We start from the raw sequence: 27,587 nt of genomic DNA, 5'->3' as shown, positions 1-27,587 counted from the left end.
GAAGAAGATGCAATTGATAGGTGGAATCTGGTACTTAAAATGGTGAATGAAAGGGAGAATGGCTACTTTAGAGCCGCAATCGATTTCAACAACAATACCATTTTGGTTTGTAGAAACAATGGAGAAACGTTATAGAAAGTAGATCAAAAGTCAATTGGAAACTCTACCCAGCATTCACTGACATCCAAAGTCTTTTACAGAGAATGGATTTAGTAATATACAAAAGGAAGCCAGGATTGAGATTCAATAGCGTCTACGGTTGATCTATCGTTTAGCTGCCCGTGATATCTACTGGTTGCATTTTTGTACCCAAAAGAAAAAAAAAGTTAATGTTGCAAAGCAAAATCTCCCTTCACTCTAACCAAGAAACTACTTCAATTAGCTGGAAATTAACGAGCATGTTTAACATCATTCACAACAAACATTCTTTCTAAAGGCACGATGTTTAAGACACTGCCTTAGCTTTGAACTCACACTATCAAGTACAGCTAAAAGAAACACTAACAGCCAGCTTTAGCCCACGAACCATGAGAACGTATTTGACCTAACTCCTTGTATAAATTCTAGACTTCTTTTCTCTTCTTTTCTGTTTTTTTTTTTTTTTTTTGGGGGGAGGGGGTGGGGGGTTTCCTTCCTTATGAGAGGGGTGTCAATAAAGATGTCCTCCATCGTCTCCAATATGGACTAAAAACAGAAATGATCTACTTTAGAGAAACAAAGAGGTTCTGAGAGTTTAGACCTTGTCCGTTACTGGTAAAGATTAGCAGCCTTCACTTCAATGCAGCCCCTCAGATTATTTTGTAGAAACATCAACTGATCAACAGCAGCTAGATGCAACCTTACAGTAATAGGGTGCAAGAGTTTCAGATCATCAGAACCATCCCTACCTGAAATCAATGACAGCAGTAACAATCAGAATAGCAAAAATGGAACACCATGTACTCTTCCTTATGTTTAAGCCACACAACCCATATGCAAGAAACAGACTACAAATCAAATGTTAGAAGGATTTATTTATACTATGAAGATAAAGGATTTATTTACTACATCGATATTTCAAGGAGAGTTGCTCTTTGACCCCTTTACATCAAAACTCAAGTATTTTGACAAGAGCTGGCACAAACTAGAGCAATAAATTAAAATCTAATCCATAAGAAATTTTTTTACCACATCCAAAGCCACTGTAGTGATTTTAGAGAATTAAACCCTTTCTGGTTGTATAACACATACAGTAAATTTCCTTTTGACCACTATGCTAAGTATCATCATGTAGAACCCCAATGGCTGTGACCCAAAGCATTTACTGACAGCTAAAGAGGACTCAGTTGCAGATCTCTACTCAATTTAATGCTGTTAAGCCTTTTAGCTAATAGCAATGAGATTTTTCAAGAGAATTTCTCTCCAAGGAAGTGACTCAAAGCCTTCAGCAACAGCTAAAGGGAACTCGTTTGAATCTCCCTATATTATTCCATTTGACAGCAGAAGAAATTGTTTTAACAAACTAGACTTTAACTCTTAGAGTAAAAAAGCATCATTTCAATTGCAAAGTTGCCCTACTTGGATAGAATTAAAGCACTAAAAGATACTTATAGTTATAGACACTTAGCAACCAGTAACCTATACAGAGAAGGTTTTGTAACATCATGGACAAGTTAAACAGATGAAAGAATTTAGAATAGAGACCAATGCACTACTGTGCATATCATGATTGTAACTAAAAGGTCTACAATCTTGGAATATATAAGAGTAACATGTGAACATATAAAATATTTGATAATCAAATAAATTAAGAAGGTGAACTTAATCAGCAGACTAACAGCCGAAAACTAGAGAAGTAAAACAAGAACAATGGTACTAAACTTTTAATCAAGTAAAAAACACTAATAGAAATAGGATAAAGAAACCAAAATCCAAAATAACATTTGATGTAGATATACTCACACACTATAGACTATGTAAGCTACAGCTCACTGTAATTACGCCAAACTGCACGAAATTCCTCTCGGAAAGTGTTAAGACGAGCCTTCAGGTTAGGTGTTCTAAAACTTGCATGGAGGACAGTAGCTGTAAAAGAGAGAGTGTGTGTTATATAAATAGGATAACATGCTTCAAGGAAGAGAGGATGAGAAAAAAGACAAAAGGAGGCAACTTACCAAGAAGTGCAATAGCCAGTGCCCATAATACAGTCAAGAGACCACATGATACATACCAAAGGGTGAAGCTCACTGTAAATAGATGTGTAAAATTAGTTTCTCACAATGGAAAATGGATAAGTTCTGCTTTACATAGAAAGAAACCATTTCTGAAGCAAATTGATACCAGAAGAAAATATGAAGACAAACATCCAACGAGGTCGACCACATATGTAAATCGCTCTTTTTGCTGAAGGACGCCCACGAATAACAGGTCTGGCAGTAAAGAAATATTTAATAACCAAATCAAGAACATACATTCTAAAGACACAAATATATATAAACTTACGTAAAGGGAGGCCTCATCTTAGCTGCTAAATGTGGAGAGAACTGCCTCACAGTTCTTGTCACCTTCTCACTAAAAGTACTAGCAAAGCTGCACTAAAAAAAACAATTGTTAGCAGCCACGGATGAGAAAACTAAATCTAACCATACAGCAACAACATTCAATACTAGGGTTCATCCTTCCATTTCAAAGATAACACTCAAACAACAACCTCAGGGACTTAACATCAGAACACTAGCAAAGAGGAGGTCTAACACAGCTTACCTATCATTCAGAAAAGCAATGCTAAGTGCTGTCAAAATAGCAGCTAAAATAGCAAGCGGTCTCCTCAAGAATCCCAAACCTACAAAATCACAATTTTTTTTTAAAATATAGTGCAAATAAAATTGAGCTCACTGCTGGTTTCTTCTACTTACCGAGAATGAGAACAATCAGAATGAAATAATTAGTGCGATAGCTGCCAGGGAAAAAAAGCATAAAATTCAAGTGAGAAACTAAAAGAAATGCTACAATTTGCAAAAAGCACATGCACGGCCAATATTCAAGATTTCCCTCTATTTCGAACATTTTCTTTTCGTTTCTTTTTCTTTTTCTCGGAAACCAAACAGTACCAGTCAAGATTCAAACTAATCCGAAGAAGAAGAAGAAGATAATTTACTAGTAGAGATTGCATTTAATGCGGCTGTTCCATTTGACGTATGACCGAGGGATGGTGAAGCGGGAGAAGAATTCGGAGAGAGGTCGCGGCGGTGATGACCAGTCAACTTCACGAAGAGCGTCGATCAGATCCTCGGCGGTAACGTTTCCCCAATCCATTACTCAACGTAACCCTAGAAATTAACAATATTAGAGGCGACAAAAAGAGAGGAATTTCTTAAGAGGAAGTGAAGCTGAGGGAAACAAAATCGAGAAACGAGTGAAGGAGGGAAGAGGAGGGCCGCTGGCTGAAGCGTGTTTTGTTTGACAAGAGTGTTTTGGAGACACCTGGGAAAAAATTGAAAAAAGGTTCAGCGTCAAAGAATTAAGTCAGGCTTGAATGAAATAAGAAAAATGTCTGAGCCCGGGTTCGGACCGGGTACCTCTACCGTGCGAGACTAGCGCGATAACCAACTGCACCTCTAGAGGCGGGAATTAATTTTTTATAATTCTTTTTTGCGAATTAAATATTTAAATATATATACAAATAAAAATACGGTCAATGAGTCAAAATACGGGTAAAAACGGGTCAAGCCTGTCAGTCGCGTCTGTCAAATAGGCACGACTAATCGAGCCTATCAAATAGGCGCGACTAATCGAGCCTGATAGGTAGGCACGAATGGTGCTATTGCAGCCCCCTCCCCCCTCCATCTGCTAGCAGCTATTGCTGTTGCTGTTGTCCCTTCAATGGGAAAAAGTTGCAAATGGGGGACCTTATAAGCATGGTCCCCCAAACCACATTCGGAAGAGAGAAAGGAGAAGAAAAAAAAAAGAAGAAAGAAAAAAAAAGGTAAGGTATCATTTTAGTAAATAATTTTATTTATAATTTAAAGTTTATAATTTTGTATGAATGTAATTTTTTTTGCTTTTTATAATTATTTTAAAATTAATTTGTTAGTAATTTAGGATTATGTTATAAATTTTTGTGTTTGTAATTATTTTAAAATTTATTTATTAGTAATTTAGGGTTAAGTTATAAATTGTTGTGTTAATTTAGTATTTGGTGAGTTTAACATATAAGTTTATAAAAAAATTAAAAATTATTTCATTTTGAAAATGAATTTGGACAAATTATGTTTAAGCTCATTTAATTTTTTTTAAGTTACTGTTAAGTATTGGTATGTTAATAGTTGCTGTTAACTCATTTAATTTTTTTTATATCAACTTGGATATCAATTTGTCCATGTTTAATCATAACACCCACAAATATCAATGTTCAAAGTTAAATGCATGTACATGAATTTATTTTATACATGAACATATTGTTGGCATAAGTATTTTAAGGGAGAAAATTAACCTTGATAGATTATGTAAACATTTTTTCAATCTATATTAGTTATGTGTTTTGTGATTTTTTAGTAATGTATTTTTTTTAAAATAATTTTATAGTTATTTTACTAATAATTTATGATTAGGTTATATAAATTGTTAGTGTTTAGTTTACTATTTTGTGATTTTTTAATGTAATTTTTATATAATGTAATTTTATTTAATTTTATTTATTTATTTAACAATTTTTATTGATTTATTAAAATGTTGATTAAATTTGTTGTTATATAATTTTATAGGTTGCTTGAAATAAACTACTCGGGTATGTATCTGTTTCTATTTTTATTTTTTTAATTCGTATGTTTTTATGTTTAGATAGTTTATATTAATTTTAATTATATTATTATTGTAATCTAACATAAGTTTTTTTATTGTAGGTAAATTATGGGAAATTATTAGATATTTATCGTGTTTTGTTTTTGAAATTTGAAATAATTTATTGTATTTTTGAAAACAAATTAAATGAATTCATTTTTTTAATTGCAAATTTGCAGCAAATGAGTTCTTTGATTAATAATAATCACATATCAAGTACTATTACTAAGATGGTAATAAAATTTTTATTTGATACTCATGTTATTTGCTGAATTAAATTATATTGTATTAATTATTTTGCTAATTTAATAATGTCAGGGTCCGTACTGCGTATTGAGGGGTCGTGTTAATAGTGTAGGGTTTCTGCCAGATGAACGCCTAATACCATACTTAGAGTTAGCCGGGTTCAGATCAGCAGCATTGATCTGGACTTTTGATCTGCGATACAACTTGATTTTTGCTTTAGTCGAGCGATGGTGTCCGGAGACCCACACATTTCATTTTTTTGGCATTTTATTTATCAATTTAATTTTTTTTGCAATTTAAATAGTCAACTTTGTATTTATATAATGACTTTTTTGCCATCTTATTTATCAATTTTATGGTTTTTTTTATTATTTTGCAATTTCAATAAATAAACTTTATACTAACTATGTAAGTCAAATTAGATTAACTGCAACAAATTGTAGACAAATTTGTGATTCAATCCTCTCAACATGTAATGAACTACATCTCAATTTCCACCCGAATGAGATGATTGTCCAACATGGTAGTTTCGGAGCGGGCATTTACTCCGATTATGACCGGCTAATCTACATACGTCACACAGCTTCCCGTCGGATTTCTCCCTAATGTCCATTTCATTATGGATTCTGGATGATTGCGGACGACCTTTTGGGTTCCTATGCAACCCTTTGTCTAGGACAAGCTCGAAGGTCGTCGAAGGTACCTCCCAAGATAAGTTAGGAAGCACGGGGAACTCGTTCTCCCATACACGCAACGTGTGTTTGACGGTGTACACTTCATCGATAAACTGTTCTACATTGAGCAAAACTTTAGCACAAACTGCCACGACATGTGCACATGGATAATGAAGTGTTTGAAGCCTCCTACAGTCGCACTGTCTGTTTCGGAGATCAACTCTGTAGGACCTAGGTGGTATATAGGGTCGACGACTGATGGTCTCTAGAACTCGAAACGTTTCATTACGTTGTGAATATACTTCTATTGCCATCGACCTCGCCATCCGACAGTTTGCAACCATTGCATCCCTAACATCTTCGACAAACACGTGTCCCACCTCTATCTGGTTGACTTGTTGCTGACCCATTCTTGGTATCAAGGTAGCCAACCTGTAAAACGTAGCTGAGAAGACAGATGAAATCGAAAGATGTCGTGTTTTTAACAACACAGCGTTGATCCCCTCCACCAAGTTTGTAGTCATTTGACCATAACAAAAGCCCTCATCAAAACTTTGAACCCATTCTACGGCTCCATGGTACCCAACCACTGCCGGAACGATGTGTTCATTTGACCCTCCATGTCACTCTCAAGTCGGGCCATTCTTTGACGAAAAATGTGTGGCTCTAGCTCGTGCGCTGCATATGTATTAAGAAAATATAAGTTACAGTATTGCTCTAAAACATTAAAACTTATATTGAAAAGATAAGGTAATTCTTTACTCATTCTCACAACTTGTCTCTTCCAGTCTGCATTCTTATAATCTCGCTGGAAGTTAGCCGCGATGTGTCAGATGCAGTAAACGGATATCCATGGTACATTGGAACGCCTAATGGCTGCAATTAATAATTTCCCTCTATCGAAGATGATACAAATATTATCGTTGCTAATAACATACATCCGCAGGTTTGTAAGGAAGAATTCCCACGATTCCATGTTCTCCTTATTGACGATGGCAAATACTATCGGGAGCACGTTCTTGTTGCCGTCTTGAGCAACCGCAAGAAGTAGGATCTGTATGTATTTTCCATATAGCCAAGTTCCATCTACTTGCACAAATGGTTTGCAGTGGGGAAATGTGAGCACACATAGATCAAACGTCTAGAACATCCGATGGAAAATTCTTTTTCTCAATTGTAGTTGGTCATCCGGCCCGTAATAAGGTCGTGTCTACAACTCAATGACAATCTCTGGCACGTGTTCCTTCATAGCGACTATCCATCCCTGTAACTCATTGTACGATGCATCGAAATCTCCGTACAATTGCTCCATTGCCATCTGTTTAGCTATCTATGCCTTCCGGTATGATACTCGATACTGGAATCATGCTTGCATTTCGGTAATTAGTACCGAAATTTTAATGGTCGGCATGTCTTTCACCATTGGCATGATGCATGTACAGATAGTTTTGGAGTCAAGTTTTCGATGATCTTCTGTCATACATGTTGAAGTGCATATGTGAGGCCCAATAAATTTTCATATCTCCCACATCTACGACTTCTTAATAAATGCAGCTTGTATCCGCCAATTGCAGCCTTCTGCCGACCTCAAACACTCTCTAATATATAATGTTGGTTTAAACACGGTGACTTTGTAGTCTACTGATATATTCATCCTATACCGCTTAATGGCAAATACGCATTCTTCCTTACTTTCGAATCTTTGGCCCACGAGCAACTCCTCAAGATCAAAATATACGGCCATCCGGTAAGCAGGTAGTATTTCAGGGTACTCCGAAAACTCGGCTACCCGCGCCGCATCGGGGTCTATCCGAGACATGTGTACCTCAGGATTATTGTGTATCACACTACGACAAATCTAATTTCTGACTGAAGATACGTTAACGTTTCCATCCTCATTCATGCCTTCGTCGTCAATATCATCCGGGGCCTCGTCCACATCGGGATCACTCTCACTATCGACTTCGTGATCAACAAGATCACTACTATAGTATACATCATCACCAACCACATCAGTCTCGGGTGCAGCATTAAGATCAATATCGATCCCGTGTATAGTTGATTGACTATCAATATACGATATCGGAACCACCATACACAGCTCTTGAACTCTATCTTCTTCACCTCATGGTGTGGGATCTTTAGTTGCCTCCACACCAGCTAACTCAGCAAATAACTGAATCGGTGCATTTTGGTTGCTCCGAGTCCCACAATAAAGAACAACCATTGTCTCCACGTCTTCATTATCTACAAGTTTCATTTCGGTAAATTTTATTGGATCCATCGAAACTGGAAACTTGTAGAAAAGTTTTGATATCCTTCTCCCACAACGTTTATAAATTTTTTCACTAATTTTTTTCCTTCATATCATCAAACGAGATACTTCTATTAAATCTCATTGCTACTTGTTTACGACATTCAAATATACATCCCACGGTTGTCAAAAATTTTCCATCGAAATAAACACATACAAAAAACTGATTCTCCATATTCAATACTAGATCTATTAAAAAAATTTTAAAATTCTTAAAACAGTTTTGAAATGTAAAAAAATATATATAAAATTTTTAATGCAAAATTTTTAATGCAAAATTTTTCATTCAGAAGCTAAAAAAATTAATAACCTAACAAAATAACTTTCAAATAATAAAATTACTAACAAGACTCTACATTTTATTTAAAAAGAAATAAACCAAAATACCTTATCCTTCTTCTTGTTTTCCTTTCTTTTTTTCTTCTCCCTATCTTCTTATTTCCGTTCTGCTAAATTTTGTGTTTGTTCCTCTGCTAAATTTTTTGTCTGTGCTCATTTGATTTTCGGGGTATATATAGGGGAAAAATAAGCAACAGTAGGCCCCACCATTCGCGCCTCTGAGTTAGGCACAACTAGTCACTCCTGTTAGATAGGCTCAACTAGTCACGCCTGCCAGATAAGCTCAACTAGTCACGCCTCTGAGATAGGCTTAACTAGTCGCGCCTATCAAATACCCGCAACCTGTATTTTGCATCTATACCCGGGTTATTACTGATCCGGGAAAAAAATTAATAATATTTTATTAAATAAAAAAATAATTTTAATATAAAAAATTAATTTGCGCCTGTCAGATAGGCGCTATTAAAAAAATATAATTTCGGTAATTAATCTAACTGACAACCTATTTAGGTATTTAATTTTTTTTAAAAATATATTTGGGTAAAAAACCCACACCACGCATAAACCACACTCTAGTGATCCAATTATAATTATTATTAAACTTATAGATATAGCTCCAAGTACCAATTCGCACCCCCTCTCATGGTTGGAAAAGCTTTATATTTCCAAGCGTTAGAGATTTCATGTTAATGTAATCATCATAGATGAGTAGTTGAGTCTTTATTTCACTCATAAATTTCCTGGTATTTAAAATTGGTAGGAAGGTTGGCTCTTATAACCTCATGTGTTACGAGATTATTAGAGCAAAAGATCTAATCTATATCTTTAATATCAAGTCTCAATGATTGATTATTGCGCCTCAAAGCTTCCATTCCTCTTGCCATGCCTGATGTTGCTAGTGATGAACTTGTCTCGATTTATATTTCAAGCGTGGGTTACGCCCTTAAACTTTGGCATGTAGGGAAGAAGAAGCTTCATCTTATTGGCTTTAAAATTGAGGTGGGGGACATCGGCTTGTTATTAGTTGTGACACATTATGCTTGATTGAGTTGTTGGATTCGAATATAAAATGATATATTCCATTGTCGAATTAACTTATTTTTTTGTATATTATTTTTTCTTTTGAAAAGGAAACGTAGTGATAAAATTATTTTATAAAACTTTCGATAGCATTTTTGCCTATTTTACGTAAAAATCCTCTACAAAAATTTAGATTTCACAATATATTCACATTCATATAATCTCACAAGTCAATTCCCAACACTTCGATTTCTCAAAACATACCAATAAACTAGATTTCTACGCTTTACTATTTCCTCAAAACGTTAGTTATAAAGTACTAGTAAAGAAAACATAATGAAAATATTTAATTCAGTTTACGACACAATATTATATATATACAAGCCTAGGTACATGAAATTTATATCAACTATAAAGTAAATTTTCACCAACATTATTTGAGCTGATATTCGATTCTTCGGATGCTACTAGAATGACCTACCGAACCTAATCACCTGGGCACGGAAAAATAGACAAACTGCATATTGAGAAATTTTTATGATCAGTAGTGCTGATATCATATAAATCATTACATAAGTATTGGACATAAATTCATTGATAGAAATAAATTAAAACATGATGATAAATATCATTAATAATATCACAATAAAAGAAAAATCTAATACTAATAAACTTTAATATTACGATATTGACAAACCGAGTAAAAAAAGTTTTTTTATCAAATTCAAAATCATGTTATTAATTTAATTTGCACAATATGAAAATTTAAATAAATTCAACTTTTTTTTTGCTTTTCTTTTAATTTAGACCCCGTACTAAAATTTAGACTCATAACCAGATACATGAATCCACCACCAGGAGTTGTTCGGCAATGATGGCTATCAGAGTAGTCCACGACCCTCTGGGAATTGGGGCTGCCCACAACCCTTTGAGAATTGGAGCTAACAATAATAAAAATTGACCAATTTGATCTTTCCTCCCTCGACCCTCTGGGAATTAGGGAGATCTAAATACTCTTATATAAAGACTCTGTGGCATGCCAACATATCTGATTTAGACTAACTTAATATAGCGGAGTAAAAATCAAGTTTCATGATCTGTTTCAGTTCAATTCTATTTTCATATTATTCTCATTTTAATTTCATTTCATTTTCAAATCATATGTCACAATACAAAATATACTACACATTTGTTTGTCCAACCATTTTAAATCTTAATATTCAAATTCAACTCGAAATCATGAATTTACTAATTTTATCATTGAAATCATAGTTTTCAATTCAAAACATAATTTTTTTAAATACTAATCAAATTATTTAGAATTCATGAAAATAAAATTTATATAGCTAATCATAGTAAAATAAATATTAAAACAAATATTATGTAATGAAAATAAAATATTAACACAAACCGAAGTTTTAATGGCTTTACTCATTCTCTTAGCCTTTCTCCTTTAAGATGCTCACTTCGTTTTTAGCTACAATAGAAGCAATTGAATACAAAACAATGTCATATCTATTCTAATACTAAAACTAATTAAAACAAACTTAAATATGCATGGTTAATCAAGTTGACAAGTTTCCTAGTCCAAAATTCGCATTCCTTTCGACTCGATTATCTGTTTTTAATTTTGTCTTCACCAGAATACTCACTGCTTCACAAGCTATCATTTAGCACCAATATTACACAAAGTGGCTAAGGTTCTCTACTTTCCCTGTGCCATGGTCAAATGTATCAAGCAAACTTTCCATCTGTTTTTATTTCTTCTTCACACTTCTAACAAACTAGAATTCATCTTCTAATCGTTTCCTATCCAAAAATGTATATATTTCACTTAAGTTTTCTAAGTTTTCATCCATGTCATTTAATGACAACTTTCAATGTACTTGATAAAATAAAAAATTATTGGTATATATATATATATATAAAACATGGTTCAAAGGTTCAAACTCTATGAAAATTTTGAAGAAAAACCATACTTCATACTTGAACTTGAAGGAAAATGATGACAGAAATTTTTTTTTCTTCCCCCCTTTGTTTTTGTAAAAAGAAAGAAAGATGAGAAAGATGAACATCTTTCACTCTTTTTATGTATTATAATATTAATTAATAAAATATTATTTAAAAGACATCATGAAACAATTGATTTTTTTTAGTAATGGCAAAATTGTCATTAAGTCTTTTCCATCGAAATAAAATTAGGATAATTGCACTTTAATCTTTATACTTTCTCAACTTATTCAATTTAGTCCCCGAACTCAATATTAAATTTTTAACTTAACCACATGGTGCTACAAATAATTTTCTATGTTTTCATGTCTGACAGTTTCTTTTAAAAGTGATCATAATTTCTTATACTACTATTTATTTATAAATAACTTATTTATGGACTTTTACCATAATAATTATTATTTTTTAAGTGGGGATGTTACATTAGTTCTTTTATTGTACCATTATTTTGATGAAGTTGATCATAATAATATCAGTATTGCTATTCATGTATTAGATTTTGCTGGAGAATTTAATCTTTCATATCTCTTATTTATTAATGTAGGGAAGAAGAAGCTTCATATTATTGGTTTTAAAATTGAGTTGTGGGACATTAACTTGCCATTAGTATCATTATTTTGATGAAGATTGTTGTTCATGTCTTAGATTTTGCAAGAGAATTTGATCTTTCATATATCTTTTTTATAAATATAATTTTAAAGTTGCAAAGAATAAGGTTTAGCATTCGGTCGGTTTGATTTTTTATACCTAAAATCGAATAAACTAAATTATCCATATAAACTGAATTGATTTAGGGAGTAAAATCGAATAAATCGAACCAAAAATTCTAATTGAGGTATTTATAATTTTATTTTTTAAATTTTTTTCACATAATTATCTTCTTTCTTCAATTTAGTATATCATGGTACTTTTAATTTTATTTTTATTTCAAGTTCATTATAAAAAATATTAAAAATTTAAACCAAACAATTTGGATGAACTCAAAAACTATTTGTTTTCTTATATGGTGAATATACAATTTCCATATCTTCTATTGTTATTAATAAGTGTATATCAATTTGGGTCTTTTTTATATATTAAATAAAAAAATTAAACTATTAATTTGGGTTTTAAATATTAATGGGTTTAGGCTTTTAAGAGTATTAAGTTTTAATAGGTATTTGGGTTTAAGGTTTAAATTTGGGTTTGGATATATAAATGGGTTATGAGCTTTTGGTCTTATAGGTTATGGCTTATTTAGCTTAAAATGTCAAAACCGAAAATCAACCAAATAAACTAATTAAATCGAACATAAAAATTGATTAAACCGAAAAATCGAATAAATTCGATCTTTTCAATATTGAATTTTTTTGCACACCCCTAGTAAAGAATAGTTGGGAGTGGAGTGAAAATTTCGGGTTAATTTGTTCTTCTAATGCGGGTATCAACTAGACCGGAATAGACTCCGAACTTACATTGATTTGCCTAGAAACAGGCAAGGCTATTGAAGATCTCGGAGGATGGCTAGTCTCAAATGCAAGGGTCAGCCATAGAGTTCAACCATTTTCATTTTTCAACCCAATGTGTAAATGTATTTATTTGTTGGGGTTTTAACATGGGTCAAGTGTACCCTGTTCGGAATGTTGTAATGTTCTCATTTCTGTCATTAAAGAATGAGAGATGGTGGTGTGAATTTTGTTATAGTTGTACCAAGAGCATTGACTATAAAATCAAATCGTTGTGCTCATGGGTTGGAACACAGATTAAGAAAATTAATGGGCTCGCTGACACTGAATAACATCCATTTAGTTCGCGATGAAAAATGCATATAATATTATTCAAGTTCAACTGATTCGCCCGCATGTTACATTTTCATTTTATTTAATGGTTAAAATATTTCAAGATCACTTCATTGAACTTTTCGCATATTTAAATTTAAATTTTTTATTTTTCATTTTAATTTTTTTTCGAAATTTAAAATTAAGATTTAATGTTAATATTGTTAAAACCATTTTATTAAATTTAAGTTTATTATGTCATTTGAATATATCTTCTTTTTAAAAACACACCAATAAATTTAACAAAATAATAAAATTAATTGTGTTAACAATCAAGCCTTAATTTAAAATTTTAAAAAATAAATTAAATTCTTAAAAATAAAAATAAAAATAAAAATATAAAGTTAAAATTTAAATTTGTGAATACTACAAGTGGGGGCTATGGTTTTCAAATGTGGTTGTAGTTTAATAACAACTATAACATGTGTAGGGTGTTATTTTCTAAGGACCACTATATATTTTAATTGATTTAGCTTTTAGTTTTATTTTTATATATTTTTATTTTTTAAAATAAAATCTATTGATGAAGAAATTTTTTTTTCAATAAGTTTTCACTTTTAAAAGTTTTTATTTAATCTTGTGGCATTTTTCTAGTCTTGCTTTTACAAGTGATTTTAGGATAATTTTGTCACCGTCCTCTCTAGTTTGATGGATGCTCGGTTTTTTTATCGATTTTTTCTTGTCGCTTTGGACCATCCAAGGCTGATTTCCTTTTCGCATTAAGTGTTTGCAATCACTTCAAATAAGTCGTGCTTGAGTTGTGACAGAGCCAATTGCCAATGTGCCATAATGTTATACTAATGTTGAGGTTGAAGCATTTGTAGTGTTGATGGAGCTTGATTTTCATAGTATATGACAAGTGTGTTATTTTCTTTTTGATTTGTATGATCCCATTCATAAAATAAACTAATAAATTTCCCTTTAAAAAATAAAATAAAATATATTAATTATATAAAATATTTTAAAATTTAAAACAAATCAAAATAATTAAATAAAATACCTGTGGCATTATTGTAGATTGTATGTTGAAAGATAGTCCACATAATTTTTTTTTTGTAAAATAAATAAATAAATAAAAGACCTATGGCATTATTTTATATTGCACGTTGAAAGATAGATATTTCACATAATATATTTTATTGTAAAAATTAATTAAATAAAAGACATTGCATTATTTTAGATTTTAGATAGATAGTCCACATAATAATATTTTTTGTAAAGACTTTGGTTATATATTAATTTGTTTCTTTTACTTGTGGGATGCACAAAATTATTGTAATTAAAATAAAATTTTAAAATATTTTTAATATGTTTTTAAATAACATTTTGACTTTAAAATTTAAGGTTTAATTTTAAAATTCTGTGAATGAAAAAAAATATTGAAACAATTTGTCCCTTATTTAAGAGTTTAATCTAATTCGATTCCAAATTTAATTAAGGCTTAATACAATTATTAGATATCATGGGATTTAATAATTTAAAAAAAATCTATTTTCTGTCACATTGCAAGGGGTGGATAAAAGCTTTTCCATATTTTTACAAAATTTTTAGGTTATAAGAGATTAACAAAAATGTGAAAAGGAAGAACAATATTTAATTAACCCCGAGAATTAGTTGCAGAATCCCACAAAGCACAAATAGACAGGAACGGGCATTTGATTTTGCACGTCGATGATGACAGCACAAAGATCAGCATTGCTTTTAGTGCAATGTGAAAGCAATCAAATTAGTGCTCGGAAGTCTTTCCGTGGATTCTTAGTTGCCGGCGGTCTGGAAACGGGATAATAATGAAGTACCTCTGGACTAGCCGGCAGTCATGAATGATGCTGTTTAGTAGTCGGGTAGACACGCGTAATGATGGCAAATGGGTAGGTAAGTTGGACTTTTTGCAAGTCTCGTTTATAGTTATCTCTCAATTTTGATATTAAAAAAAAAATTACTCGCCTCGAATCCAAACCTTAAAATTAATTGTTTGCTTAATTTTAATTTAACTCCACTCGATTTTATTATAAAATTATGATTAATTAAATTAAAAAATTAACAACACTTTCTGTTTAAATTTGTTGTGTTTTTTTTTATTTTAAATTTGTTGTGTTCATAGTTTACGTTGTATTGTTTAGTTATTAATGTAATAATACAGGAAAAAAATTCATCTCTTACCTATGTGTTAAAATAGTTAAACATAAACTAAATAATAGTTAATATAAATATAAACTTTAAATTAAAAAAAATAAAAGCTCTTGTAAAAATAAGAATTCTAAAAAATAAGCAAAAAATTTTCCTCTCCTTTATTAGAAATAAGTTATGGAACTGGCTAAAGATTGCCAACTAAATTAATTTATTGTTAACCTATATACTAAAACATTGTAAAAAATCTTATTTTTTATGTTTCCTTGTATAAGGGTTTTTTACAATAATAATATGAAAAAAATAATTACGAAAATGGGATGAAAAGAAAATTATTTACCAGAATAAGTTACTTTGAACAGTAAAAAATTGGTGTCGCCAACTTTCATCACCTATAAAAACAATATTTTATTTAAAAAGGGGTGACGCCAAAATATCGGGCGACACCTTGTTTTAATCATGACTTTTAACTTTCTTTCTTTCTTTTTTTATTTAATTTTTTATACTTTAGTTTTATAATTTTATAGCTACAAGTGGGTGGTTGTGGTATAATTTTAAATTTTATACCTTTATAATTTAATTTTTGTATGTTTTTGAATTTAAGGAGTTAACTAAATTATTTAATATTAAACTCGATAATCAAATTACTTGCTTCAAGATCAATCATTTATCAAATTCTAGTGCAAAAAAATTAATAAAATCATCAATTCGATAATTTATATGTGGAACATATAATACTACAGTAATTCGAAATAAAATAAAAAATAGTTCATACAAATTTAAATTTTAAATTAGAAATATAAGTAAAAAAAAGCAAAAAAATTTCTTTTCTTTACTAAAAATAAATTATAAAAATGATTAAATATTACTAACTGAATTAATTTATAATTAATCCATGTACTAAAACATGCTAAAAATTAATACTAATTTTTTCTTTTTATGTTTACGCGTTGCTATTAACACTAATTTTAATTTCATTAAAACCAATCTCACGGATCAACGAAATAATGTACCCTTAACAAGTTTAAAACGTGCTAGCTTTTGGTAGGCACGAGGATATTGTATAAAACAAAGGGAAGCTTAGGTAATGGTTGCTGATGATGATATATGGCCGTCGTCTCGTAAAGAAGACCAAGATTGACTTTCCAGACTCAGACTCATGACAGCCAATCACGCTGGATAAGAGTCCAACCTAACTTTCCATTCCCTTTCGGGCAATGTAATATGAAGAAATTTCTATCTTTGGCGGTCACATTATAAAAAATCCATGCTTCATAACAATCTTAATGCAGCAACCTCATTAGTTCTGCTCTGAAACCAAATCCGACGGCCATGAGATCCCAAACCTTAACATCCTCGAGTTCAACCATTTTTCTTGTTTTTGTCATCTATTTATGCTTCTGTCCCTCAAGTTCAGGAAATCCCAAGAATTTTCTGCAGACAGGGTCTTCTCTGTCAGTGGAAGATGACACGGACATGTGAACATCTTCAGACAACACCTTCACCTGTGGCTTTTATGGTGTTGGTGAAAATGCTTACTACTTCTCAATCTGGTTCACCAACTCCAAGGACAAAACGGTTGCTTGGATGGCTAACCGAGACAAACCCGTCAATGGAAAGGGCTCTAAACTTTCTCTTCATCGAGATGGTGCCTTCGTACTCACTGATGTGGATGGCTCCATTACGTGGGAGGCCAACACCAGAACCACATACCTTGAAAGGGCAGAGCTTTTGGATAATGGGAATCTCGTTCTTAAGAATTCATCTGGTAAAGTTGTTTGGCAAAGCTTTGATTTCCCCACAGATACGCTTCTTCCTCACCAACGCTTTACCAAAAGTAAGAAGTTGATTTCCATACTGGGGAGAGGAAATTATGGCACTGGATATTTCAACTTTTTTTTGATACTGATAATGTCTTGAGATTGGTATATGATGGGCCTGATATATCAAGCGTGTATTGGCCTAATGTTGATTTTGATGCGTTTGGAAATGGGAGAACCAACTTTAACAGTACTAGGATTGCTATGTTAGATGACATGGGATGGTTTTTATCAAGTGATTGGTTGAATTTCAATGGTTCTGACTCGGGTTTTGGGATCAGAAGGAGGCTGACCATGGATTACGATGGTAACCTCAGGCTTTATAGCTTGAATATCGCGTCAGGATTATGGACCATCAGATGGGAAGCAGTTAGGCAACTTTGTTCGGTGCATGGACTTTGTGGGAGGAATGGGATCTGTGTTTACACACCAGAACCTAAATGTTCATGCCCTCCTGGATATGAGATGGCCGATCCAAGTAATTGGAACAAAGGTTGGAAGCCTAGGTTCAGTCGAATCTGTTCTTCAAAGTCCCCTCAGCAGGTGAAATTCGTGAAGATGCGATATGTGGACTTTTATGGATTCGATTCCTCTTACAGTCCAGGCATAACATTAGAATCTTGCAAGATGAAATGCTTGGAAGATTGCCAGTGTAATGCATTTAGCTACAGGCTAACAGGGGACGGAAAATGTTTCACTAAAGTTGAACTTTTCAATGGCTACGAGTCTCCAAATTTCCCAGGTGCCTTGTATTTAAAGCTCCCTTTGAGTATAGAAACATCAGAAGTCATCGTTCTCAATGGCACTAATCATACATGCAAGTTAGGTGAAACCACAGTAACGATAGGCTTAGGCTCTTCTTCTACGTTAGAAACCAGAGCAAGAAGGGTGACATGGGTTTATCTATACTCATTTGCCTCTGTTATTGGTGCAATTGAAATGCTTTTCTTCGTATCAGGTTGGTGGTTTCTTTTTAGAAAAAGTGGCATTCCAGCTATGGTGGAAGAAGGATATCGTGTATTATCTAATCATTTCAGGAAGTTCAGCTATATGGAGCTCAAGAAGGCAACTAAGAACTTCCAGAAAGAGCTGGGAAGAGGAGCTTCCGGGGTTGTATTTAAGGGTGTGTTGGCGGATGAAAGGGTGGTGGCGGTCAAGAAATTGGGAGATGCTCATCTAACAGAGGAAGTTTTCTGGGTAGAAGTGAGCATAATTGGAAAGATCAACCACATGAACCTTGTGAGAATGTGGGGATTTTGTTTAGAACCCAAACATAGACTTTTGGTCTATGAGTACGTAGAAAATCGGTCTTTGGACAAACATCTCTTTTCGGGTAACGTTCTTGGATGGAATGAGAGGTTTAAAGTTGCCTTAGGGACAGCTAAAGGTTTGGCCTACCTTCACCATGAGTGCTTAGAATGGGTTATTCATTGTGACGTGAAACCTGAAAACATACTCTTGGATGGTGAATTTGAACCCAAGATTTCGGATTTTGGACTAGCAAAGCTGTCTGAAAGGGATCGTAATAATTCGGAAATGTCTCGAATCCGAGGAACAAAAGGGTACATGGCTCCTGATTGGGCATTAAACCTTCCGATCACTGCAAAAGTTGACGTCTATAGCTACGGGGTCGTGATTTTGGAGTTGGTGAAGGGCATTCGACTCTCTCACTGGGTGGTGGAGGATGGCGATGAGCAGGAAACTGAATTAACAAGATTCATTAAGGTAGTGAAAAGAAAAATGCAAGTTGAGGAGAGGGCCTGGGTTGAGGATACTGTGGACAAAAGATTAAATGGACATTTCAGCAGAATTCAAGCTGAGAAAATGGTTGAAATTGGAATATCTTGTGTGGATGAAAATAGAAGTAAGAGACCAACAATGGATTCCATAGTTCAAACTCTACTAGAATGTGAAGATGCAGTTAAGATCCACAATCAAATCAGAGAATGGTAGGCGTACTTAAGCTGTAACAATAAATCAATAAAAAGAACAACTTGTTTTATGCGATATGAGTCCCCAATTAATTATTGAAAATTTAAGTCACTAATTAATTTATTCAAATACATATGTGTGGGTGTAGGTTATAATGAATTATAAACATTCTCTTACCATTAATGAATACTTGTATGTGTAGATGAAGAAAATTTCCAAATTAATTATACAGTGAAACATGTGAAGCCAAATTTATCATGGGTCAATATTGGGTTAAAATGATAACATGGCATATTGCACTAAATTTATTTTTCTTTAAATAGTTTAAATTAATTAAGAGATAAATAATAAAAATTTATATTAAACTTAAATAATTAAATGATAGTATTAAATGATTATTTTATTTTAATTAATTAAATTAATAAGTGAATAATTATGCACGTATACTCATGTGCTATGATGGTAGTGGATCGACATTTAGCATGTTGAGGTACATGACATATAAATGGAGAAGTTAAAAGTGAAGAAAACTTCTTTTATTTCATACTATAACAACGAGTTTAATTGGGACGTAACTTCAACAGTTTAGGGCAATCATACTAGGTCAGTTCAAAAGTCTTAAAAGGCTTGACTCTTGTTTTTAGTGTGTGAACAAAGAGCTCAATTCTATTCATTGTGAGCAACATTTATAAGTTTTTTTTTTAAAACAAACTGTTTCACTAGTTTGGTTTAAGCTTTCATAAGAGAAATGTCAAGTGGGATAGTTGAATCTAGATAATAATTGTATAAGGTCGAGTCTATAACGAGTTTAGTGAGTTTAGTTTAATTCATCTCTCGTGTTGTTGAACTATAATGGATTAATCTCTTAGCAGTACTCCATAAATATAAGTAGAGATTTTGAAGTGCATAACCAATTAGTTTTTTTTTTTTTTTTTGAAGTGGCATAATCAATTAGTTGTTGACTCTTTTATTTTTTTCCAGTTAATTGGAACTTAACATACAACTAAATTAACAACCCAGCACTAACATGGTAAATACTATAAGCATTCATTAGTTCTATTCATGGCCGAGCTACCTGCCTAAGATCTCGAAATGTGAAAGTGATTGGACAAAAAAAAAAGGCTTGTTTAAAATATGGTTAGAGCTCGAGCTTTAACATTCAAGACTTAAACCCGACTAGGCCCATTTTCAATGTTTAAAATATATTATATTATGCTATTTTTGTATATTATATAATTTATAACACACAAATTTAACTCTATAGTAATATTTAATACTATACTATAAATATTAAAAAAGATTAATATGTCCATTATAAAATTACAATAAATGAAAAATGTACAAAATTATTAATTATTAAATAAGACAATATACATATTTTTTTAAAAAAATTAAAAAATAATATGGATGGACTTAAAATAAGCTTGGGTTGACCATTTACAAATATGTACGGACTTGGAAAAAAATTTAGACCCACATTTCGGGTCGAGTTGGGCTTGGATAAATATAAAGTGTATTAATATCATACTTAAACCTAGCCCGATCCTAGCCCTACACAACCCATAAGCACCACTAACATCCACCTAAAAAATTAAATTGAACTCGGAACTATACATTTTTCCTTTCTATCACCAATACTTTTTTTTGGACCTAATTGGTACGTGAATTTCTATTCTGCCACCCAAGTTGTTACCTTCACACTAACATTGTTATTTTATGTCGATGTGGCACTAAAAACTAAAACAGTAATGACATGTGGCATCCTCTCAATATGCAACGTGACAAAAATAAACTTCAAAAATTTTAAAATCTTTTAAAATATATAAATTAATAAATAAAAATATAATTTTTTCACATCTAGAATGAATCTAGACAAATGATGGGTTTCAAGATTCTAGATGTATTTTTTAGTAAGTATATATATTTACATTTCTTTTATAAAATATAAGTTTTTAGGCTATTATTATTTTTTAAAATATATAAAATTTAAATTTATAAAATTTAAAGTCATATATAATTAAAATATACAAAAAGATTATAATATTTTGAAATATATATAAATTTATAATATATAAATTAATAAAAATTAAAATTTTATAAATATGTATGAAAGAATAAAAAATTATAAAATATATATTATATAAATATATAAAAAAAACTAAAAGTGCATCTACAATGAATCTAGATAAATAATTGTCACGATACATTTGAATATAGACAACTACTTGCCTAGGTTCATTCTTAATATAAATTATTATTTAAATATTTAATTTTTTTAAAAAAATTTAATTTCAAAATAATAATAATAACCTGATTTTTTTTATAAAAAAGTTAATAACATACATCTGGAATGATTTAGACAAATGGGTTTCTAGATTTAAATGTATTTGGACAATTGTTTATCCAGATTTGTTCTTAATGTGAAAAATTATACTTTTATTTATTAATTTATATATTTTTAAGATTTTTTTTATTTTTAAATTTGTATTTATCATGTTGCATATTGTGAAATTGTCACGTGTCATCATATTGGCTATCAGTGCCACACCAACATAATCGGTGCAGAGATACCAACCTAAGTGATAGAATCAATGCCGGAGCCAAGGGGGGCTGGCAAGGCCCCCGACTCCCTTAAAATGAAAAATTTCTATTTAGGCTCTTTATAAATTATAAAATTTTAAATTAATAATGGTAAAATTGAACTTTAGCCTCCTAAAAATAATAAAAAATTAATTTAATATTTTAAAAATGATAAAGATACAAACTATTAAAATGGTGAAATTTTATTTTTATTATTGTAAAAATATATAATTTAATTTTGTCAAAAATTTGTTTTTGACTCCCCCATTAGATAGAATATAAGTTAACCAAGTAAGTAAAAAAGAATTAAATATCAACTAAATTCTTATGGACAAATGCAGGTAACTACATGCTAAAGTTTTTTTTTTTTTTTACAACCTTGACTTTTTGCATAACAGTCCACAACGGAAAATGTACATATCATTCGAGTTCAATTGATTGAACTCTGACTTTTTATTTGAAGTATATAATTCATTTGTAGTTTGGGACGCGAGGGATGATAAGCGATGAGCGTAGACGATATGAACTATTTGGTTTAAGTTCTGCGTTCAGATTGATTTTCTTTTGGTCAGGAAGTTTTGAAGATTCATTTCTAATATCTGAACGGGAAATACATATATTACCATTAAGTTGATTATTACAGAAGCGCCGTGTGAACAAGTGAACCTTCAATCTCGCAAGGTTCAGCACTGGTTGGTGAATGGTGGTCATGATACGGCAGAGACCAAGATTTTCCACACCGAGACTAAAGAGTGCAATTCAACCTTCATTCTCGCAGAAGTAGGGACCAAGGGCAGAATTTTCCATTTCGTTTCAGGCAATGTAATATTAATAATTCTTTCCTTGCATTTAATGCAATATGGCGGTCACACTATAAAACCCATGCTTCATAGGAATCTTAACGCAGCAACCTCAGAAGTTGGGAAACTAAAATCCGAGAGCCACGAGATCCCAAAACTTAACATCCTCGAGTTCAACTATTTTTCTTGTTTTTGTCATCTATTTATGCTTCTGTCCCTCAAGTTCAGGAAATCCCAAGAATTTTCTGCAGACAGGGTCTTCTTTGTCAGTGGAAGATGACACGGACCTGTTAACATCTTCAGACAACACCTTCACCTGTGGCTTTTATGGTGTCAGTGAAAATGCTTACTACTTCTCAATCTGGTTCACCAGCTCCAAGGACAAAACGATAGCTTGGATGGCTAACCGATACAAACCCGTCAATGGAAAGGGTTCTAAACTTCCTCTTCATCGAGATGGTGCCTTCGTACTCACTGATGTGGATGGCTCCATTACGTGGGAGGCCAACACCAGAACCACATACGTTGAAAGGGCAGAGCTTTTGGATAATGGGAATCTCGTTCTTAAGAATTCATCTGGTAAAGTTGTTTGGCAAAGCTTTGATTTCCCCACAGATACGCTTCTTCCTCACCAACGCTTTACCAAAAGTAAGAAGTTGATTTCCATACTGGGGAGAGGAAATTATGGCACTGGATATTTCAACTTTTTTTTTGATACTGATAATGTCTTGAGATTGGTATATGATGGGCCTGATATATCAAGCGTGTATTGGCCTAATGTTGATTTTGATGCGTTTGGAAATGGGAGAACCAACTTTAACAGTACTAGGATTGCTATGTTAGATGACATGGGATGGTTTTTATCAAGTGATTGGTTGAATTTCAATGGTTCTGTTGACTCTTTTAGCATAAACAAAAGCAGAATCGAATGAAAGCAAAAAGGAAGAAAAACTGAAATGTGAAAACTCAGCAAAAATTGTAACTGAAAGTCATCATGATTTTTCTTTCAAATTTGAATATATGAAGGTTACAAAAAATGTTTGACAGTTACCTACTAACTTAACTGCTCTTACTTAACACATACTAAAATAATGCAAGTTGATTACAAAAGAAAGCTGGCATACCAGCTATTACATCAGTCAATCTTTCCTACTAACTTAGCTAACTCATTACAAAGATTTAGACTAAATTCCATAGGAACAAAATATTCAAAAACTAATTCTATAACTGAACCAACTCCATTTCTTTGCTACAAAACAGTATAGCAGCTAAACTTGTACAATTTGCTGCTGGTCTTTTGACCAATTTGATGTTGGTCCTCTGTTGCATTGCAGGCCACGGGTTCAACACTCCTCCTTGGACTGTATGTAACAAACACCAATCTTTTCTTTCAATACATTAAATCGGTTGGCTCCCAATGGCTTGGTTAAAATGTCAGCCAACTGAATTTCTGAACTGCAATGGACTAAGCTAATCTCCCTCGATTGCTCAGCTTCTCTAACAAAATGAAATTTAATTTTGAAGTGTTTAGTCTTGCCATGGAAGACAGGATTTTTGGCTATGGCCACAGCTGATTGATTATCCACCCTGATCTCAGTAGGTTGAATTTGACTTTCATTCAAATCATCCAAAATCTTCCTAAGCCAAATGGCCTGATTCACTGCTGCTACAGCTGAGATATACTCTGCCTCTGCTGTGGATTGTGCAACAGTTTGTTGCTTCTTTGAACTCCAGCTAAAAACACTCGAGCCTAGAGTAAAGAAGTAACCTGAAGTACTTCTCATGTCATCAACTGACCCTGCCCAATCACTATCAGAGTAGCCAACAAGTTTCAGCTCCTTTGTCCTCCACAACTTCACACCAGCATCGATGGTTCCTTTGACATACCTTAACACCCTTTTTGCTGCCTTTAAATGAGCCATGTTACTGCAATGCATAAATCTTGAAAGAAGACTAACAGCATAGACAATGTCTGGTCTAGTTGCTGTCAAATAAAGTAAGCAGCCAATTAAGCTTCTATATGCTTTCTCATCTACTCGATCATGCTCACTGGTACTTGACAACTTCTCCCCCAATGCAACAGGTGTAGTAACTGGTTTGCATTTCAGCATGCAAAATTTCTCCAGGACCTTGGAAGCAAATGTCTGCTGACTTATAAAAATACCATCACTTCCTTGTTTTATCTCCATGCCAAGAAAGTAGGTCATCAGACCAAGATCAGTCATTTCAAAGACTTCTTGCATTTGTTTCTTGAAGTCTTCTATAAGTTCATCTTTGCAACCAATGACCAGCAGATCATCAACATATAAGGAAACAATTAACAAGGTTTCCTTCTGATCCTTTTTAACATAGAGTGTAGGCTCATTGACACTCTTAGTAAACCCGAGCCTTGCTAGGTAGCCATCAATCCTCTCATACCAGGCCCTTGGAGCCTGTTTTAGGCCATATAAGGCCTTTTTCAACTTGTAGACCTTCTGTTCTTCACCAGAGACCTTAAAACCCTCAGGTTGCTCTATGGAAATTTCTTCATTAAGAAAGCCATTTAGAAAGGCTGACTTAACATCTAAATGATACACCTTCCAGTGCTTTTGAGCTGCCAAAGTAAGCAGCAATCTGATAGTATCCATCCTTGCAACAGGTGCAAAGGTTTCAGAGAAATCAACCCCTTGCTGCTGACTATACCCTTTAACAACCAGCCTGGCTTTATGTCTGTTCAGAGAGCCATCTGCATTGTTCTTAAGTCTATAGACCCATTTCACACCTATGATTTTTCTGTTTTCAGATCTATTGACAAGTTCCCAAGTGTCATTCTTCTGAATCATTCTAAACTCAGCTTCCATAGCATCTTGCCAACACTTTTCTCTTGCAGCTTCATCAAAGCATGAAGGCTCTACCAGAGTTACTGCACATCTTTCATAGATGTTTGCTAGTGTCCTGGTGCCTCGAACAGGTTCATCATCATAGCCATCTTCAGTTATTGCTTCATTTTTAGCTTGCTGCAAATCAACATCAATCTGATCTGCCTCAGGCAAATTTGTTTCAATTCTATCCCATTTCCAACTACTACCTTCACTGAATTTTACATCCCTGCTCACTACAACCTTCTTGGTCAGTGGATCAAGAACTCTATATCCTTTCTTCACATTGCTGTAGCCAACAAACACCCCTGGCATGGACCTCCTGTCCAACTTGGTTCTTTTCTCCTCAGGTACTAACACATAACATAAGCAACCAAATACCTTCAAATGTGAGACAAAAGGTTTCTGTCCAAACCAGGCTTCAAATGGTGTTTTACCTTTCACTGCATTAGTTGGCAGCCTATTCAACAGGTAAACAGTTGTATTCACAGCTTCAGCCCAAAAATGTTAGGCATTTTAGCCTCGAACAACAAACACCTAGCCATATCAAATACTGTTCTGTTTTTTCTTTCACAGACACCATTTTGCTGTGGTGTATACACAGTAGTCAATTGGTGTTGAATTCCAGCATCATCACAAAGTTTTTGAAACTTTTGAGATACATACTCAGATCCATTGTCAGACCTCAAGCATTTCAGTTTGCAATTTGCTTGGTTTTCAACCAAGGCTTTAAATTTGCAGAAAGAATCATAAACATCTGACTTATGCTTTAAAAAATTCACCCAACAGAACCTTGAATAATCATCAATGAAGAGTACAAAGTACTTGCTGCCATTTAAGGAGGTAGTCCTCATTGGTCCACAGATGTCTGTATGAACAAGCTGAAGCTTTCCCTATGCTCTCCATGCTTTGTTGACTGGAAAAGGTAATCTGGTCTGTTTGCCTAGCTGACAGACCTCACACACAGCATCTCTTGGCTCGATTTTGGACATGTCACTGACCAAGTCCATTTTATGCATCATACTCAGTGAATTATAATTCGCATGACCCATTCTCCTGTGCCACAGGTCTGTTTCATCAGACTGAGATGCATATGCCTTAGCCTGAAGCTGATTCACATAAACAATGAAGGTTCTGTCTTGCATAGCCACCATGGCTAATACTTCACCAGCAGTATTTTTGATCAAACAATTTTTGCCTTCGAAAATCAGAGAATAACCTTTCTCCAATAGCTGGCCAACACTCAGCAAGTTTTGGTCAATGTCAGGTACATAGAGAACCTCTAAAATGGTTTTAATACCTGACTTAGTGTTTATCAAAGCCTTGCCTTTTCCTTTTGCCTCCAGTAGCTCTCCATTGCCAATTCTGACTTTGGACTTGAAAGTGGTGTCAAGCTCCTTGAACATACTCTTCTCAGAAGCCATATGGTGGGTACATCCACTGTCAATCAACCATATTTTGCTGACTTTGCTCGAGCTTGGAAAGCATGAAGCTGAAAAAACATGCTCTTCTTGTGTTTCAACTTCTTCTGCAGCTTGAGCTTGGTTTTGATACTGTGGTTGTGCTTTTGGTTTGTTTTTACAGACTTTTTCAATGTAGCCAAATTGCTTGCAGGCTCTACATTGAATGTCTGGTCTATACCAGCAGTATTTCTCAAGGTGAGTTGTCTTCTTGCAATGGACACAATGTGGGAACTTCTTTCTAGCAGGTTCTCTCTTCTTCTTTTCAATCCAAGGCTTCTTGCCTTTGACATTCAAATTTGAACTTGAGCTTTCTCTGCTTTTAGCCTGAAAAGCTCATTCATAGTGGTCTTCTTGCCTATTTGCCCTTCTCTGCTCTTGAGCATAAAGAGCATTTATAAGCTCTGTCAAAGGGATTGTTGACAAGTCTCTTGAATCTTCCAGAGAAGAAATTTTTGCTTCATATTTCTCTAGCAAGGTTGTTATGACTTTCTCAACCACTATTTGGTTACTAAATTCTTCCCCAAGCAGCCTTATATTGTTGATAGTAGCCATGATTCTGTCAGCATACTGCTTGATGGTTTCTGAGTCCTTCATCTTCAGATTTTCAAAGTCTCTTCTCAAGTTTATCAGCTGCTGTTGCCTGGTCTTATCAGACCCCTGAAACTCCTCATTGAGTTTGTCCCAGGCTTGTTTTGGAGTGTCACAGGCCATTATCCTATTGAAAATAACATCAGAGACTCCACTTTGAAGGCATGGCATAGCCTTGTAT

General features: G+C 33.2%; 3 protein-coding genes and 1 pseudogene across 4 annotated transcripts; 2 read left to right on the top strand and 2 right to left on the bottom strand.

Annotated features, from left to right (window-relative positions):
* Positions 1 to 351: 351 nt before the first annotated feature.
* Positions 352 to 3,858, bottom strand: LOC107891079 (PRA1 family protein A1). Of its 2 annotated transcripts, XM_041100920.1 has the most exons (9): positions 3,558 to 3,855; positions 3,137 to 3,462; positions 2,895 to 2,935; positions 2,743 to 2,821; positions 2,482 to 2,568; positions 2,320 to 2,408; positions 2,154 to 2,225; positions 1,942 to 2,064; positions 352 to 887 (listed from the first exon to the last, which is right to left on the bottom strand). In XM_041100920.1, exons 2-8 carry the CDS (start codon positions 3,292 to 3,294, stop codon positions 1,961 to 1,963), a joined length of 630 nt encoding a protein of 209 aa, XP_040956854.1. In that variant the 5' UTR covers positions 3,295 to 3,462; positions 3,558 to 3,855; the 3' UTR covers positions 352 to 887; positions 1,942 to 1,960. The 2 variants fall into 2 exon arrangements, with proteins under 2 accessions (XP_040956854.1, XP_016671220.1); XM_016815731.2 differs by having other exon boundaries at positions 3,137 to 3,858.
* A 1,693-nt stretch (positions 3,859 to 5,551) lies between these two features.
* LOC107892499 (uncharacterized) lies at positions 5,552 to 6,082 on the bottom strand. Its single transcript, XM_016817575.1, has one exon. The coding sequence runs from the start codon at positions 6,080 to 6,082 to the stop codon at positions 5,552 to 5,554; it is 531 nt and encodes a 176-aa protein (XP_016673064.1).
* A 10,440-nt stretch (positions 6,083 to 16,522) lies between these two features.
* On the top strand, positions 16,523 to 19,248 carry LOC107891080 (putative receptor protein kinase ZmPK1; annotated as a pseudogene).
* Positions 19,249 to 22,606: 3,358 nt separating this feature from the next.
* LOC121220944 (putative receptor protein kinase ZmPK1) lies at positions 22,607 to 23,470 on the top strand. The gene has a single exon (XM_041100919.1). It carries the CDS (start codon positions 22,896 to 22,898, stop codon positions 23,427 to 23,429), a length of 534 nt encoding a protein of 177 aa, XP_040956853.1. The 5' UTR covers positions 22,607 to 22,895; the 3' UTR covers positions 23,430 to 23,470.
* Positions 23,471 to 27,587: the final 4,117 nt, after the last annotated feature.

The sequence above is a fragment of the Gossypium hirsutum genome, chromosome D09, assembly GCF_007990345.1.
Source record: "Gossypium hirsutum isolate 1008001.06 chromosome D09, Gossypium_hirsutum_v2.1, whole genome shotgun sequence".
Taxonomy (NCBI): Eukaryota; Viridiplantae; Streptophyta; class Magnoliopsida; order Malvales; family Malvaceae; genus Gossypium; species Gossypium hirsutum.
The sequence above is the reverse complement of the archived record's forward strand: the minus strand, read 5'-3'. Positions and strand labels throughout refer to the sequence as shown.

Coding starts and splice junctions, on each gene's coding strand:
- LOC107891079 (XM_016815731.2), bottom strand. CDS start 3,294: ATGGATTGGGGAAACGTTACCGCCGAGGATCTGATCGACGCTCTTCGT. Junction 2,409..2,481: donor AAGATGAGGCCTCCCTTTAC/GTAAGTTTATAT, acceptor CTTTACTGCCAG/ACCTGTTATTCGTGGGCGTC. Junction 2,226..2,319: donor TGTCTTCATATTTTCTTCTG/GTATCAATTTGC, acceptor ATCTATTTACAG/TGAGCTTCACCCTTTGGTAT.
- LOC107892499 (XM_016817575.1), bottom strand. CDS start 6,082: ATGGTTGCAAACTGTCGGATGGCGAGGTCGATGGCAATAGAAGTATAT.
- LOC121220944 (XM_041100919.1), top strand. CDS start 22,896: ATGGCTAACCGATACAAACCCGTCAATGGAAAGGGTTCTAAACTTCCT.